Raw genomic sequence first — 15,164 nt, forward strand, 5'->3', positions numbered from 1 at the left:
TGAAACTCAATGCTCAAGAGATGCCATTACCTCTCAGAAGAACTTTTTTTGGAATGGTATAAGTGGGTCAGGAATGCAAGGAAAGAGATCAAAAAGCATCTTTACGTTGGAAAGGGCAGTTCACACAGAACATGTTCTTGAATTTAAAAACATGAGATGCAGCATTAAGGAAAGGGATGCAGTCTTGTGATGCATTTTGAAATTAGAAGTTCTTTAAAGTTCACATAGCACTCATAAGCTGAAAAGCAACTAGATAGGGAACAAAGAATATGTTCTGTGAGAACAGCTGTTGTACTGGCTCCCGACCACTGCCAGATTATTATTCCCTACAGTGGTGCCCTACACGAAAAATCTTCTTTCGCTGTGCGCTATGCAGGCTGCATATTCGCATTGAAGGTGTTAATTTAAGATTAGGGGGCAGTTCACAGAGAACGCGAGACGCTGCACAATAGTATTCGATTGCAGAAGCGCCACGCTGCTGGAACTTGACAATGAGTCCGAAATTGCATACACTCTGAGTAGGTATTTCTTTTGACTATAAGGACTTAACTTGTGACGATTAAAAAAATGTGTTTTATACAGTATGAATGTGTGCAGTATAAATCCAGATTTAATACATTTTTCTTCATGTCATCACTGAACAAATCCTCTCCCGTGGCCTTATGGGATAAATTGTCCTTTGGATACACGCTTCAGAATCTCGCCAGAAACAGTAGGCCATCCGGGGTGCTTTTTGCCAACAGTTTCATGATTGTGATTCAGACGTACTACACAGCATGGGTGTGTGCATATTCTGATACAGCCACTGCATCTGGGTTAGTTCACCCAAAAATGAAAATTCTGTCATCAGTTACTCACCCTCATGTCGCTCCACACCCATAAGACCTTTGTTCATCTTTGGAACACAAATTAAGATATTTTTGATAAAATCCATGAGGTACATGACTCCTCCATAGACACCAATTTAACCACCACCACTTTCAAGGTCCAGAAAGGTATTAAAGACGTGTGCAAAAACAAAAAAACGACTTTATTCAACAATATCTTCGCTTCTGTGTCACTCATGCTGTTTATGTTCAGCGCTTCCAGGTTCTATGTTGGATGTAAACAACGTAGCAGAATGAAACAGAAGAGAAAATATTGTTGAATGAAGTAGGTTTTTTTTGCGCACAAAAAGTATTCTCATTGCTTCATAAAATGAAGGCTGAACCACTGCGGTCACATTGACTTTAACAATGTCTTTAGTACCTTTCTGAACCTTGAAAGTGGTGGTTAAATTGCAGTCTATGGATGAAACATCTCAGATTTCATCAAAAAAAAAAAAAAAAAAAAAATTGTGTTCCAAAGATGAACGAAGGTCTTAACGATGTTGAACGACATGAGGGTGAGTAATTAATGACAGAATTTTCATTTTTGGGTGAACTAACCCTTTAATGCTATACAATAGCCAAAGACGTCTGTGTTTATACAGAAACAAAAAGCAGGACAATGGATTTAAAAAAAAAAAAAAAAAAAAAAAAATATATATTCACATGCTATACTTGGCCTACCAAAAAGCTCGCTCAAAAAGATGCAAACAATGAGTTAACGCTCTTGCAAAGCTACAGCAGGCCTATGAGATCAAAGACCCAACAGCCCAGGATTGAATTAGTTTCCAAGCCAGATTAAACTACATTAACCCAGAGTTAAAAATGACTAGGTTAAAACAAGACACCAGTTCATTTGAAAGGTTTATTTCACCAAAGTTCAAAATGAGGGCAGATAAAACTAATTCTCTTCCAGATGGATTTACATAGAACTTTGAGAATTAGGCATCCTCATTGCAAAGATGACTGCCTCTTCACAAACACATGATCATACTGTAGAAATGATCATGAAAAGCCAGTCATCCTTCAGAATGGTCTACTACAGAAGTTAAAACTGAATATCCCACTTCAGCCTACGGCTGTAGTGACTGGTGGTTGGGAGACGCCATCTTCTGCCTGAAGTGAAGTGACTTGCCATCTCACAGTCCTCTACATCTTGCCCTTGGTGATGATCTGAAGTAGATAACTTATGCCTCACATTGTTTCTCCTGTTCAATTGCTGCAGGAGGGAAAAACAATAACCCATTGAAGAAAAAAAAAAAAAAAGCAGGTTTGAAACCAAAAGAAACATTTTTTTTAGAGATTAGCAAAGAATGTTGCTAACGGGAACAAAATTAACAGAAGGTATCTGCTCTTTAAATCTCAAACTTACTCTCTTTGGTGGGAAGTGTGTTCTTCTCTTGCGTCTCAGTCTTCTTTAGCTTGGTCTTGTCAAACTGAGAGATCTCACTGATATCTGGTTTGTCAGCCATTGTTTTACTTCAGTTTTTCTAAGGGGAAATAAATGAGATGATCTACAAATAAAAGTATAAACTAAAGCATATCACCCCATAACAAATAAGTGCACTTAAACGAGACAACATGTAACAAAATAAAATCTCAAACCTCTCACTTTTACTGCAGAAGAACAACAAACAAAATGTAGGAGATACCAATTAGAGTTTCTGAGTTAACACTTATATTGGATTTAAACAATACAATCTGACCGCTAAATAACTGAGGTTAAATTTAATTAACATTGCAGGTGCAACTTGTTGACAATTTTGCTCCTTTATTGTCATTGGTTAATTGATCAATTGATTGACAAGTTTTGTCTCTGTCAGTAGGCTACATTCCTCAAAAAACACGGATGAAAATAAATGTCCTGATACAAATATCTTGAACTTGTATATTATAATAATTGTATTTTTCTTTTTGTTAGACATGAAAAAAAGAAAAACAAAATAACCTTTTTACATTTTATTTATTAATCTATGATGACACCATATCAAGTACAATGATCTTTATTGTTCTGCTGTATGTCAGTTAACATGCGATCTTGAAATAAAGTTCTTAAAAGGAAAAAGATCAAAGAACACATCAAATCTCAGATAAGGCATCGATGGCATTGTCAGGCACAGCAGATCTCAGATCAGCACATAAAGTGATGGCATGTATCAAGCCAATCAGAGCGCGAGATGCGCGCGAGCGTGTTGTGGTACATGTGGGCGACGGAAGCGCGTGTGTTTGCACGAATGACATGAGGCGAGATTTCTATATTTATAAAATAGACACTTAGTCATCAGATTGTCACGGGATATTTTATCATCTCTTCACCCAGAGGTCATTCATAGCGGGTAAAACAATAATAATATGATCAGTTGCTGCCTATTTGAACGTGATGTGGTGTTTTTGGATGATGTAGCTCTTATTGTTGTCAACGATTGAAGATGCTTCATTATCTTTATTGACCGAAATAATCTTCCGACTGTATGAAATGGTCTTATATCTGTTCTGCATCGCTGAGATGAACGGGCGCGGCTAATTTGATGTCTTTCTTTGTCATAAACATTACAGGTCACGCCTTTACATGAATTTCCATGACAACCATAATTTATGGCATCCATAGTTTCTCAACAAAACTACAGCTACAGCGACTTGGTATATTATTCACTGCTGCATCAAAAGAAAAATAATAAACCAAAATGGCAGAAATATTATGAAAGCTGTTTGAATGAAACTCCATATTCATTTATTGTGATTTTACAGTAACAACAATAAGTGTACTAAGGTGTTGTGATAAAGGTCACCATAATAACTTTTGATCTGTACACTTATGAAAATGTCTACTGGTTTCCACTTCTCTCTAGCGATGTGGAAATAAATGTTATACTGGATTTGCTGTATTTAATTTTAGACTATAACTATTTTAGATTAGGAGTGAATGACCTGGATGAAAAAATCCTTATATTAAAATCAACTAGGGGTATCTGATGTCGGTATTAAAGGATTAGCTCACCCAAAAATAAAATTTCTGTCATTAAGTAGCTACTCATCCTCATGTCGTCCATAACCTGTAAGACCTTTGTTTGTCTTCAGAACACAAATTAAGATATTTTTGATGATATCCGAGGGTATCTGATCCACAAATACGCAGCAATGACATTGCACCTTTTGAGGTCCAGAAAGGTATTAAAGACATCGCTAAAATAGTCAACGTGACTGCAGTGGTTCAACCTTAATGTTATGAAGTAGGGCTGCACGATTAATCGGACTATTAGAAAAAAAACCATTGAAACCACGCTTAAACGATTTGGCTTAGTGCGATTATGAAATCGCAAAGCTGCGATTATTTTTTTTTTTGCGCAGCTTGTCAATGAACTATGGCTCCAAATGCTAATCCATCTGAAAGCACCACGAGTTTGAACCGCTTATAATGTGCATTTGAAAAAGCAACACGCGTCAAACATCTTTCCAGACATAAGAAAACATCTTGTCCAACAAAATACAACATTTAATAACATGTTTTACTCCAAACTCACTTCATAACAACAGTTGAGCGTCCTTCTGTGAGATGATGTGGCTTCTTACACAGAATAAGGCATTCGTGTGTTTATTAATCATGTTTAATCAATCAAAACGTTTCAGTCTTCTGTTTATTCAGCTACAGCGATATTATGGGATTTCCTGGAATGACGCTTGTTCTACTTCGGCAGCAGGGCATATTTGCAGTTTCTGCACGAGAGCGCCCTCAGGCTTTCAGATGGAGAAGCCTTTACTACTGATCACAGAGCTGTACAGCTCTGACAAGCTGCGCATAAAATAATCGCAGCCTTTGCCAAATCGCGTGCGATAAAATTGCGATAAATCATGCAGCCCTATTATGAAGCGACGAGAATACTTTTTGTGCGCAAAAACAAAACAAAAATAATGACTTTAGTCAACAAATTCGTCTGTCTCGTCATACTGCTATGCTGTTTTCATTGCAGAGCTTCCAAGTTTACGTCCAAACACAGGCTCAGTATTGGCCGGCTCCTGTGTCAGCATCACATCATTTTATCGATGTCTTTAATACCTTTCTGGACCTCAAAAGGTGAAATGACATTGCTGCCTATGTGTGGATCAGATACCCTTGGATTTCATCAAAAATATCTTAATTTGTGTTCCAAAGGCAATCGAAGGGCTTACGGGTTTGGGATGACATGAGGGTGAGTACTTAATGACAGAAATTTTTGGGTGAACTAACCCTTTAATTCAACATACTAGTCCTGTGGTTGTCAACTAGAGCAAGCTTCCAAAGGGGCTGCATTTTTTTTTTTTTTATCCCCATGAGCCAAATAAATTAAGTGTACATAAGGCTGTTTAAAGTTATTTTTATTTTATTTTTGTATGTTTATTTATTCTATTATTTATTGTTTGAAGTATGTTTATTTATATTTTAAATCCACTTTGACAGTATCAGAAAAATACACGACTGTTCAAAATTTTGGGTTCGATGCAATTTTTTTTTTTAAATGTTTTTGAAAGAAGTCTTCTCACAAGGCTACATTTATTTGATCAAAAGTACAATAAAACAGTAATATTGTGAAATAGATTTTTTTTTTTTTGTGTTGACGTGTCACTTTTGATTAATTGAATGCATTGCAGAATAAAAGTATTAATTTCTTTTTTTAAACAAACAAACTTTTAAACAGTAGTGTATATCAGATATAACATAATTTATATTTATTTATTTAGTTAGTTAGTTAATTAGTTAGTTATTGTAAAAATAAAAATCTGTGACCTGAAGCGAAAAGGTCTATGCAGGATAAAAAGCAAAAGGGCAGAGGTGGTCAAATTATGAAAAATAATCCTCAGCTTATAAGGCATATGGATCTGATTTTGTTTTTCTTGTTATGTATGCATAGTCAGCTTATGTCATTTTATATGCTTACAATGCAGACAAGCACACAATTTGGTAATAAAACTCAATGGCTTGAATTACCCAATTTTATAAAATATTTTTATATGCATTTTATATTTTTTTATATGCATTATTGTATTGAAATTCATAGCTTATGCAGTGTAATACTTCTATGTAGAAAAATATTTGTTTTAAATACCAATTGTTTCTTTTTTTCATCAGAAGCACATTATAGTTTATGCACCAGATGATGTCATATCTGATCCTTATTTTCAACCTTTGATTGGGTATCAACAAAGACCATGGCCTCCGCTGACCAAGACCAGGACCCACTGCAGAATCAGAACCACTACTTGTGTGGTTCTGTAGCAGCGTTTGCCAACATCGCCATCACGTTTCCCATACACAAGGTGCTGTTCCGCCAGCAGTTGTTCGGAGTGCCAGCATGGGAAGCTGTGCGGCAGCTCCAGAGGGACGGTTTGCGCACACTGTACCGAGGCATTCTCCCGCCGTTACTCCAGAAAAGCAGCACTATTGCAATTATGTTTGGACTCTATGAGGACTTCTCCAGGTTGCTGAGGTTACACGCTCCTCAAGCGCCCATCCTGTTAACGGACAGTATTGCAGCAGTCTTAACGGGAACCGCTGAAGCAGTCTTGACGCCGTTCGAGAGGGTCCAAACTTTACTGCAGGATCCACGTCATCATGGAAACTTTCAGAACACTGCACATATTTTTCGTGTTTTGCTTCAGCAACATGGCATCCGAGAACTTTACCGTGGCCTTGTCCCGATCCTACTCAGAAATGGCCCTAGCAATGCTTTTTTCTTCGGTTTGCGTGGACCAATTAAGGAGCTGCTCCCTGAGGCCGAGTCAAAGGCAGGGCATTTGGTTAATGACTTTGTATGTGGGGGGATTCTGGGAGCGGCTCTCGGTGTGCTGTTTTACCCTCTGAATGTAGTGAAGTCTCACGCACAAGTACAGATTGGAGGGGAGTTCCAGTCCTGCAGGGTGATACTGGCGACCGTTTTGAGAGAGAGGGATGGGAAGGTGAGCCGTCTTTTCCGAGGTGTGCATTTGAACTTCCAGAGATCTGTTTTCTCATGGGGAATCATAAATGCTGCATATGAACTATTACTGAAAATGCTCTGATTGAGATAAGAAAGAACAAAGGGGGAATTAAAGTCAGAGAAAGGAGTGAAAATTAGTCTTCCTTACTCAATTTCTGCTGCTAAATACATATTGTGCAATAGACAATTTGTTAAAGTATGCTATATTAAAATTTCACCCTAGAAATGAAAATTCTGTTTTCATTTATTTATCCTCATGTCATTCCATATGACTTTGAACCTAAGGCTTACTGAAAGGGAAATGTTTAATTTGATCATTTTTAGAAAAACATGTTTTCTTAAATTTGTGATACTGTTCAAAAGTTGAGGTTGGTAAGATTTTTTTAATGTTTATAGAAAAATAAGTCTCTTATGTTCACCAAGGCTGCATTTATTTGACCAAAAATGCAGTAAAAACAGTAATATTGTGAAATATTACAATTTGAAATGTTTTCTTTTTTTTAATACATTTTAAAATGTAATTTATTAACCTGAACTTTCAGCAGCCATTACTCCTTTAGTCTTTAGTGTCATATGATCATTCAAAAATTATTCTAATATGCTGATTTGGTGCTCAAGAAATATTTCTTATTATTATCAATGTTCAAAACAGTAGTGCCGTTTAAAAGAACAGAATTTATTTGAAGTAGAAATCTTTTGTAACAATATACATGTATTTACTGTCCATTTCGATAAATTTAATGCATCCTTGCTAAATAAAAGTATTAATTTTGTTTAAAAAAATCTTACTGACCCAAAACTTTTAAACGGTACTGTATGTAAATTTAAAAGACCTTAATTAAATGGAACCTATTATGCCCCTTTTCACAAGATGTAATATAAGTCTCTGGTGTCCCCAGAATGTGTCTGTGAAGTTTCAGCTCAAAATACCCCACAGATCATTTACTATAGCTTATCAAATTTGCCCCTATTTGAATGTGAGCAAAAACACACCGTTTTTGTGTGTATCCCTTTAAATGCAAATGAGCTGCTGCTCCTGGCCTGCTTTCCAGAAGAGGGCGGAGCTTTAACAGCTCGCGCTTCGGTTGCTCAACAACAACAAAGCTGGAGAATCTCACGTAGCCAAAATGACGATTGTCAGTAATGGTGTTCAGCCTTACATTGTTCAAACCAGAGTTGGACACTGATGGAGAGACTCAGGAAGAAGTTACAACTTTTAGAATGCAACTGGACGTCTCTGAATGGTGAGTGGATAAATTTATGTAGTTTCTGCGGAGTTGATTCTGTTCATCAACTAGCATGTGCTGTTATGTTAATCTTTTGTGCAAATTGGCACTCGTTTGTGAAGCAGTCCAGCGTAAAATGACGCCATGGCAACAACAACTCTTCCTCTTCTCTAAAGCAGCCTAACATGTCCTCACCCCCTTTGTTGCGTGTTCCCGGGGGCAGGGTTTATGTAAATTTTGGAGTTTGTGATGTCACCAACCCAGGTAGAAGCTCACAGTCTTTAAAAAACGATTTCTGTAAAAGAAAATAGCTCCCTTTGCATTAAACTTTAGCGTCATAACTCAAACAGCAACATTACACACTAACTAAAGTTAAAAAAGTGAAATCATAATCAAGGACTTGATTATTTCTTATCAGGCAGCAGTACCCATAAAAAGTTTTCTTAGCCAATGGAATGGTTTTATTGAGGAAAGAGAAATCACCTCAGAAGGATCTTGCATGACACCGAAAATGATTCATGAATGAAGCATACTGATTTTGTGAACTGAATCAGCTGATTCATTGACAGACTTGAAAGAACAATTCATTTATGAATCAAACATTGTTTCATGAGTGCTCATAAAAGGGTGGATATTCAGTGAATAATGACTTAAATTCATTTGGCTGCAGAAGACTTCTATGATACTTTTATATTGATAAACAGTTTTGTTTTCATTTTGGAGCATGACAGCCCCAGTCTTAATTCACTTTCATTATATTGAAAAGAGTGGGTAGAATTCATCTTTTGTGTTACATAAAAGAATTGATTTTTAACTTAACTATCCATTTAATTCAGCATCTGACTAGATGAAACATATGCCTCATCCAGTTTTATGAAATGAATAATGTTCGGATTGGATCACACATGAGAAGAAGCGAGTGTTGAGAGAGACATTGTTGACCTCAACTCACTCAGGGACTCTATATTCCCAGCTTTTTTTCTTTTTTTCTCTAAACTGACTGTACTGTGGTCTCTCAACCACAAAGTATTCAAATCACTAAGTATGTCATTACTAGGGTGGGAATGATCAGGAGCACAGTTTACTGTTTTTTTTTTTTTTTTGCTGCCAGCTTTATATATAGTTTTGCTGAGTTAGCTTTGGTGCCGCCAAATGCTGTAGACTCCAGTCACCATAATATGACGACTTTGGTTTCAGTCCAAGCATTGATTAATCATCTGGAAACCAATAAACACCAGAGTCAGTCTGGTGTTTGTGGTCGCTGTAGCTTTCATGTGGTAACAGAACCATCCCATCTGAGCCAGAATTCTTCATGCTTTTGTGCCCATTGAAGATATAACAGGTTATTTCAATGGCATAAGCAATGATTTGGCCATGTTTGGTTTGTGTTTCTCATGCACTAAAAGCTTCTTTGAGTGACTCCCAAATATATTTGGATTTTAAGGTGAGACCACAGACCTCAGTTGAAAATGGCAAAGTGCCAAGGTGCACATTAGATGATATCGGTTGTCTCTGTAAATGTAATTTGGTGCAGTTTTGTGGAATTAAGATTCGCCTTTAAGTTTTCACATACTATGTTGTCAATCTGACACCAGTTCTGATGTAAACAGCAGTGTAAATGGATTAGATTTGTAAAGGGGCAGTTAAAGTAGATTTTGTGCTCTATTCACTTCCATTTACACTACTGTTCAAAATTTGGGGTCGTTTTTTAATTTTTTAAAAATATTTTTGAAAGAAATCTCATATTCTCACCAAGGCTGCATTTATTTGATCATAAATACAATAAAAACAGTACTAAAATACTGTTTTAATATACTTTAAAATTTGTAATTTATTCCTGTGATGACAAAGCTGAATTTTCAGCAGCCATTACTCCAGTTTTCAGTGTCACACAATCCTTCAGAAATCATTGTAATATGCTGATTTGGTGCTCAGGTAACATTTCTCATCATCAATGTTGAAAACAGTTCATACTATTCAACTGCACTTATAATAGTTCAAACTGCATACTATTAAATACATATGAAATGCAAACTCCTGCAGTCACTATTGACTGTAGCTTTCAGCTAGGATATGTCGTCATCAGGTGGCATCCAACATTCTTCTGTTGTTTGACCCTAAACCACAACGTCCTCCAGTTGGCGGGTCGGCATTGATGGCCAGTCACGGCCCATCTTCTCCTGGCTTCCAGCTCAACTCCTCCCGCCTATTCCAAAGCCAACAAGAGGCTCTTTCTGCTGCCTCCCCCAACCTATGTGTAGCTGTCTTTATCTCCCTTTCTGCTATTCCCAAAGCTTTGTGCAGGGAAACCCCTGCAACCAACCTCAATTGGAAACAGGCCTTCCACCCTTTGTCCCTGCATTGTTGTACATGGTCCTGGTATTTGGTTGCTTTCCTCTCTGAGGCCTCCTCGCATCCATCTTCCCATAGGACTGCCAGCTCAGTCATGATGATCCTTCTTCCCTGCTCAGACCAGATAGCCACATCTGGCCTTAGGGATGTGTAGACAACCTGGGGAAAACATAGTTTCCTTCCCAGGTCCACCCTCATCTCCCATGATTGTGCTTCCTGTAGGAGGCTCTTCTTGGCCTTTTTGGAGGAGTGTGGCTTCTCTCCCTCACTGATGAACTTTTTCTATCTCTCCTGCTCCAAGATGTCAGACAGTGCTTGGAGGATATTATCCTGACTCTGTATCTTCCAAGTGCAGTTTTACATCCTGCCAGTATGTGCACCAATGTTCCTTTCCCTCCACATAACTTACGCAACTGCGTCCTCCCTCATTCCCCACCTGTACAAGTTTGCTGGTGATGGAAGAGTGTCATACACTGATCAGAGCAGGAAAGAAATGCGAAAGGGCTCCAGTCTCCAAAGTTCAGGCCACATGATCTTCCGCTTTGGCAAGTACCACTTTGTCGAGGCTTAATGTACTCCCAGTTCCAAGGCCCTAGCCCAGGGGTAGGCAACTTCGGTCCTAGAGACCCGCTGTCCTGCAGAGTTTAGCTCCAGCCTTAATCAAACACACCTGATCAAGCTAATCAAGCTCTTTAGGATTACTAAGGCTATAGACAGGTGAGGGGTTTTTTTTTCAGGGTTGGAGCTAAACTCTGCAGGACAGTGGCTCTCTAGGACCGAACTTGCCTACCCCTGCCCTAGCCCTTCGCTCTTCCTCCTCCAGGTGTCAAACTTGGCCTGGATAATTTCTCTCCTCTGCATTAGGTCAGCCTTCCCCCATTGCTGGAAATGGGTAGTTCTGAGTCCTTGTCTCCCCATGCACTGACTCCCAATCATGTCATTCAACTTCAGCTTTCTCTCTGCCTGTGCCACTGCTGCATCAGCTGCCCACTTGTGTCCTGCTCTTGTGGTGACATCTGCACCTCTGATCTTCTCATCGCCTGAATCTCTGTACATCATCACAGCCCTGCACTTCGCCACTTTGAACTCAACCACTGACGATAGGGGTAGCTGTAACTGTCCAGATCTGATGTATAGCCCTACTGATGTGAAACTTGGTGGAATTCCAAGCCACCTGTGAAGGTGTTTATTCACTCGCCTCTTAAGTCCTTCCACTAATGTCATGGGCACGTAGCCACATAAGTCTTGGTAGCAGACCATGCTGAAAGAGTGAGGCCTTGAACTTGACTTGTAAACCTGAACACTTCTTTTTCAACAATTCTTTTGCCTGTCTCTCTGTCCTGGACACACTGCTTCTGTCATTAAGAGTGGTATCATACCACTTGCCTAGACATTTTACTGGGTCTTCCCCTGGAAGTCCATGCTGATTATATCAGAGATGGCAGAGAGAATTATTCATTCCAGTGTCTGTTTCGCTTTAAAACACAAACTCTCTGTCATATTGTGTCATTGTATGTGAAGAGCACGAGCCCTCCCGCATCGCGCTGTTCCTGTCTAAACGGAACATCGAAACATCCCACCACTGTATGGCCAGATAATATGAAAACTATGTTTCTCGGCTGGATAAAGCAAACCAGCTTCTTGCTATGAAAGTTTTGATGGATGAGGATTGCAATCAGAGTAAAGACGATTGGGGTGACGTACAGAAGCACGCGTGAGTCCGTTATATTGATGCGCAAACAAATCATGTATGAGCGCTCTCGACGCACTGATCACACATTGTATTTATGCACAGACACATTTCAGTACATTCACGTTGTTTTCACACACATTCAGGATAATGTTTGGATTTGTCCTGTGTATGTTGCTGTAAGGGATGGAACCGTTCGGTTCTCCACCCACGGTTCGGCACGCGCTTGCACTGCGGTTCATCTCAAATCTGACGACGCATCTATAATATGGTTTGTTGAAAACAACCTGCAAAACAGACAGACGGATTCGGCTAATGTATGTTTCAGTCGATGGATGTGCATTCTGGTTTCCCAACACATTACAACTGCGATGATCAAAAGAACATGGACAAAACAGTCACTCTAAACAAATGTTCAATGACGTGCCGAATGCTCTATGCCCTAGTCATTTACGCCGTCATCACCTGGGTGTTGATAGTGCACGAGCGCAGGTGAGACCTGAACATCTCACGTTGCTATCTTTGTTTAACCTAAACTCATTTAAACCATGACAATTTAAACATTCATCAGAACTCGTGCGCTCTGTGAGGATATTTGTGTGTGCGCTCATCCGAAGCGCGTATATGGAGAGCCGCGTCACAGCGCGCAAATACTCTTGCGCAAATTCTCTTTCAAGTCTTGCACCTAAACGGACAAAATCACACAAAAATTATGTCAACATGCCCATCTTAACGAGTATCCTAACAAACATAGTAGGTTATGTCTTAAGAGAAAAACGAGACAGACAACGCATGTGAATCAGTATCAGTGTACTGGATCTTTGAATTATGTCTTAAAGGGACAGCAGTCTAATATTCCTGCTTTCTGTGTTTAATGTTAATCAAAAGACAAAAGACGAAGAAATCACTCTTGACCGAATAGCTTTTGTAACTTAATGTTTCATCTTTATTTAGGCTAATTATTCAAAGAAGTTTATATGCAGTTATTTTATATTTGATTACTTTGTTCAATTTCTGTACCTGAAAACTATTGTTAGATAATTGAAAAACCTGTAAAGCATTGTTGATTTTTTTTATTTTATTTTTTTTTTATGGGTGCTTTGGTGTACATAAATGTATGAATTATATTAAATCATATCATTTGGTTATTTGGTGTACTTTTTTGGAAAGACATCTAAATTTACCTTGACAAAAGCTGAAAAATACAGTTTTGTGAGAATCACACTTCAATCTGTTGGTTTACTTTGTTGGATATAGGCAATGATGGCAAAATGGACGTGTTAAACAAGATAAATGGTGTATGCTTAATTTCACGATAAGTGTACGATTAATCGTGATTAAGGGTGCGCGATTAATGGCGATTAAAAAACATACTTGTTTTTCACCATGTAGGTAGCCATGCTTCTGGCCAAGATAGAGAAAAAACTTTACTTCAACGCTCAAAAGAGAAATGGTTCGAAACTGGCTAATCTCAGAGGAGTCCGCTTCCTTTGGTATGAAGCAGCCCTCCCCTCTTTTCCAGGACAATGGGATGACGCCTTTTGCTCATATCCTACGCAATAGTTTCCATAACCGGTGGAGTAACATCGGACATCTCTTGTATACTTTATAAGGTATACCATTTGGTCCTAGAGCAGATGCTGATCAGCTTTATGTTCATTTTCTCCGTTTACTCTCCATTTTGGTTCACTGGTGTCAAACTCTTCCTCAGGAGTTTTAGTTCTGTTGACCCAAAAGTGTCACTATGACTCTCTTTAAGGAATCCTCCTCAACCTCCCGGATCTTGCTTCTTCCAACAAATTTTGGTGAATCTATATGGGTCCTTCATAAACTGAGCTCGCTTGGCCTCCTCCTCCTTTATCAATCTCTGAAACTTTTCTAGGTTACTCAGGATAATATATTTATGAAAACCATAATATGTTTTTTCAGGATTTATTGATAAATAGAAAGTTCAAAAGAACAACATTCATTTGATATAGAAGTCTTTTGTAACGTTATAAACATTTTATTGTAATTTTTGATCAAATTAATGCATTGTTGCTAAATATAAGTATTCATTTATGTCAAAAAAAAGAGAGAAAAAAACCTTACTGACCCCAAACATTTGAACAGTATGCAAATGTGGGAGAATGAATACACAAGCTTTCCTGCATACTATGAAGTTGAACTCTGACCTGCACATTCATATAGTGAAAAGTCATTTGACCTACGGAGGATCAAAATATCAGTTTAATCTCACAAACTAGACATCAACATGATGTGATTCATATGTCATTCAGAATTAAAAAATTTAAAAAACACTTGAGCACATACTTAGACTATTAAACTTCAATTAAGAAGATATAACTGATATAAAAAGAAAAAAAATAGAATAAAAAAGTATTTAATCTTGAACTTGGCAACATTTAAGCTCAAAACACACTTTAAAACAACTGCATGTGAACTGAGAGATGAAATCTTTATAAACATTAATATTTACCTCTTTTATATCACTTAGAAGATTACAGTGAACATTATTGCAACTATCCCTTTAAATCAAGTTCATATTCATGTTCTAAGTAGATCAAATGTTGTTCATGTGTCAGACTGTTTACAATTGTTGATAACATTATTTTACTCATGTTTACAATTAAACATGTTTTATGCTTTTCCCCATGTATCTCCTGACCTCAGTTTGTTCATGCCTGATAGTGTCATCTTAAGCTATTCTAAATAAATGTAACTCTGTTTACTGCAAATATTTGTGTGTGTGTTTGTGATGTTAAGTGTTTTACAACTTTGTATTGGTTTTTGTGTTTTTTAAGTAAAAACTTTGTAACTTTTAAAAACATTGTAAAATGTAATTAAAACAACTTACTGAATGAAATGTGAAGGCCTACTTATTCTGATCATCATATTCTGTAATTAAGATGTGTTACATTTTAAATAATGTCACCCTTGTTTATTGATATGCTCAAAGAAAGACGTGAAGTATATAATGCCTTTCCATCACATAAAAGGACATCCATTTTTGCATGTTACATTATTTCTTCAGTATTGACATTAAATAAGTACAGCAAGTAAACACAGTCTTATTAGT

General features: G+C 37.7%; 2 protein-coding genes across 5 annotated transcripts; one reads left to right on the forward strand and one right to left on the reverse strand.

Moving 5' to 3' along the window:
• Positions 1-1,717: 1,717 nt before the first annotated feature.
• Positions 1,718-2,622, reverse strand: LOC127521339 (thymosin beta-b). Of its 2 annotated transcripts, none has more exons than XM_051910551.1 (3): positions 2,472-2,622; positions 2,239-2,356; positions 1,718-2,085 (listed from the first exon to the last, which is right to left on the reverse strand). In XM_051910551.1, the coding sequence occupies exons 2-3, from the start codon at positions 2,336-2,338 to the stop codon at positions 2,054-2,056; spliced, it is 132 nt and encodes a 43-aa protein (XP_051766511.1). In that variant the 5' UTR covers positions 2,339-2,356; positions 2,472-2,622; the 3' UTR covers positions 1,718-2,053. The 2 variants fall into 2 exon arrangements, with proteins under 2 accessions (XP_051766511.1, XP_051766521.1); XM_051910561.1 differs by having other exon boundaries at positions 2,479-2,614.
• A 432-nt stretch (positions 2,623-3,054) lies between these two features.
• Positions 3,055-14,945, forward strand: slc25a51a (solute carrier family 25 member 51a). 3 transcript variants are annotated; one of them, XM_051908809.1, is made up of 3 exons: positions 3,059-3,202; positions 3,423-3,506; positions 5,971-14,945. In XM_051908809.1, the coding sequence occupies exon 3, from the start codon at positions 6,051-6,053 to the stop codon at positions 6,897-6,899; it is 849 nt and encodes a 282-aa protein (XP_051764769.1). In that variant the 5' UTR covers positions 3,059-3,202; positions 3,423-3,506; positions 5,971-6,050; the 3' UTR covers positions 6,900-14,945. The 3 variants fall into 3 exon arrangements, with proteins under 3 accessions (XP_051764760.1, XP_051764769.1, XP_051764777.1); XM_051908817.1 differs by lacking the exon at positions 3,423-3,506 and adding an exon at positions 4,835-5,053 and having other exon boundaries at positions 3,064-3,202; XM_051908800.1 differs by lacking the exon at positions 3,423-3,506 and having other exon boundaries at positions 3,055-3,202; positions 5,971-14,944.
• Positions 14,946-15,164: the final 219 nt, after the last annotated feature.

The sequence above is a fragment of the Ctenopharyngodon idella genome, chromosome 1 (genome assembly GCF_019924925.1).
Source record: "Ctenopharyngodon idella isolate HZGC_01 chromosome 1, HZGC01, whole genome shotgun sequence".
NCBI lineage: Eukaryota > Metazoa > Chordata > Actinopteri > Cypriniformes > Xenocyprididae > Ctenopharyngodon > Ctenopharyngodon idella.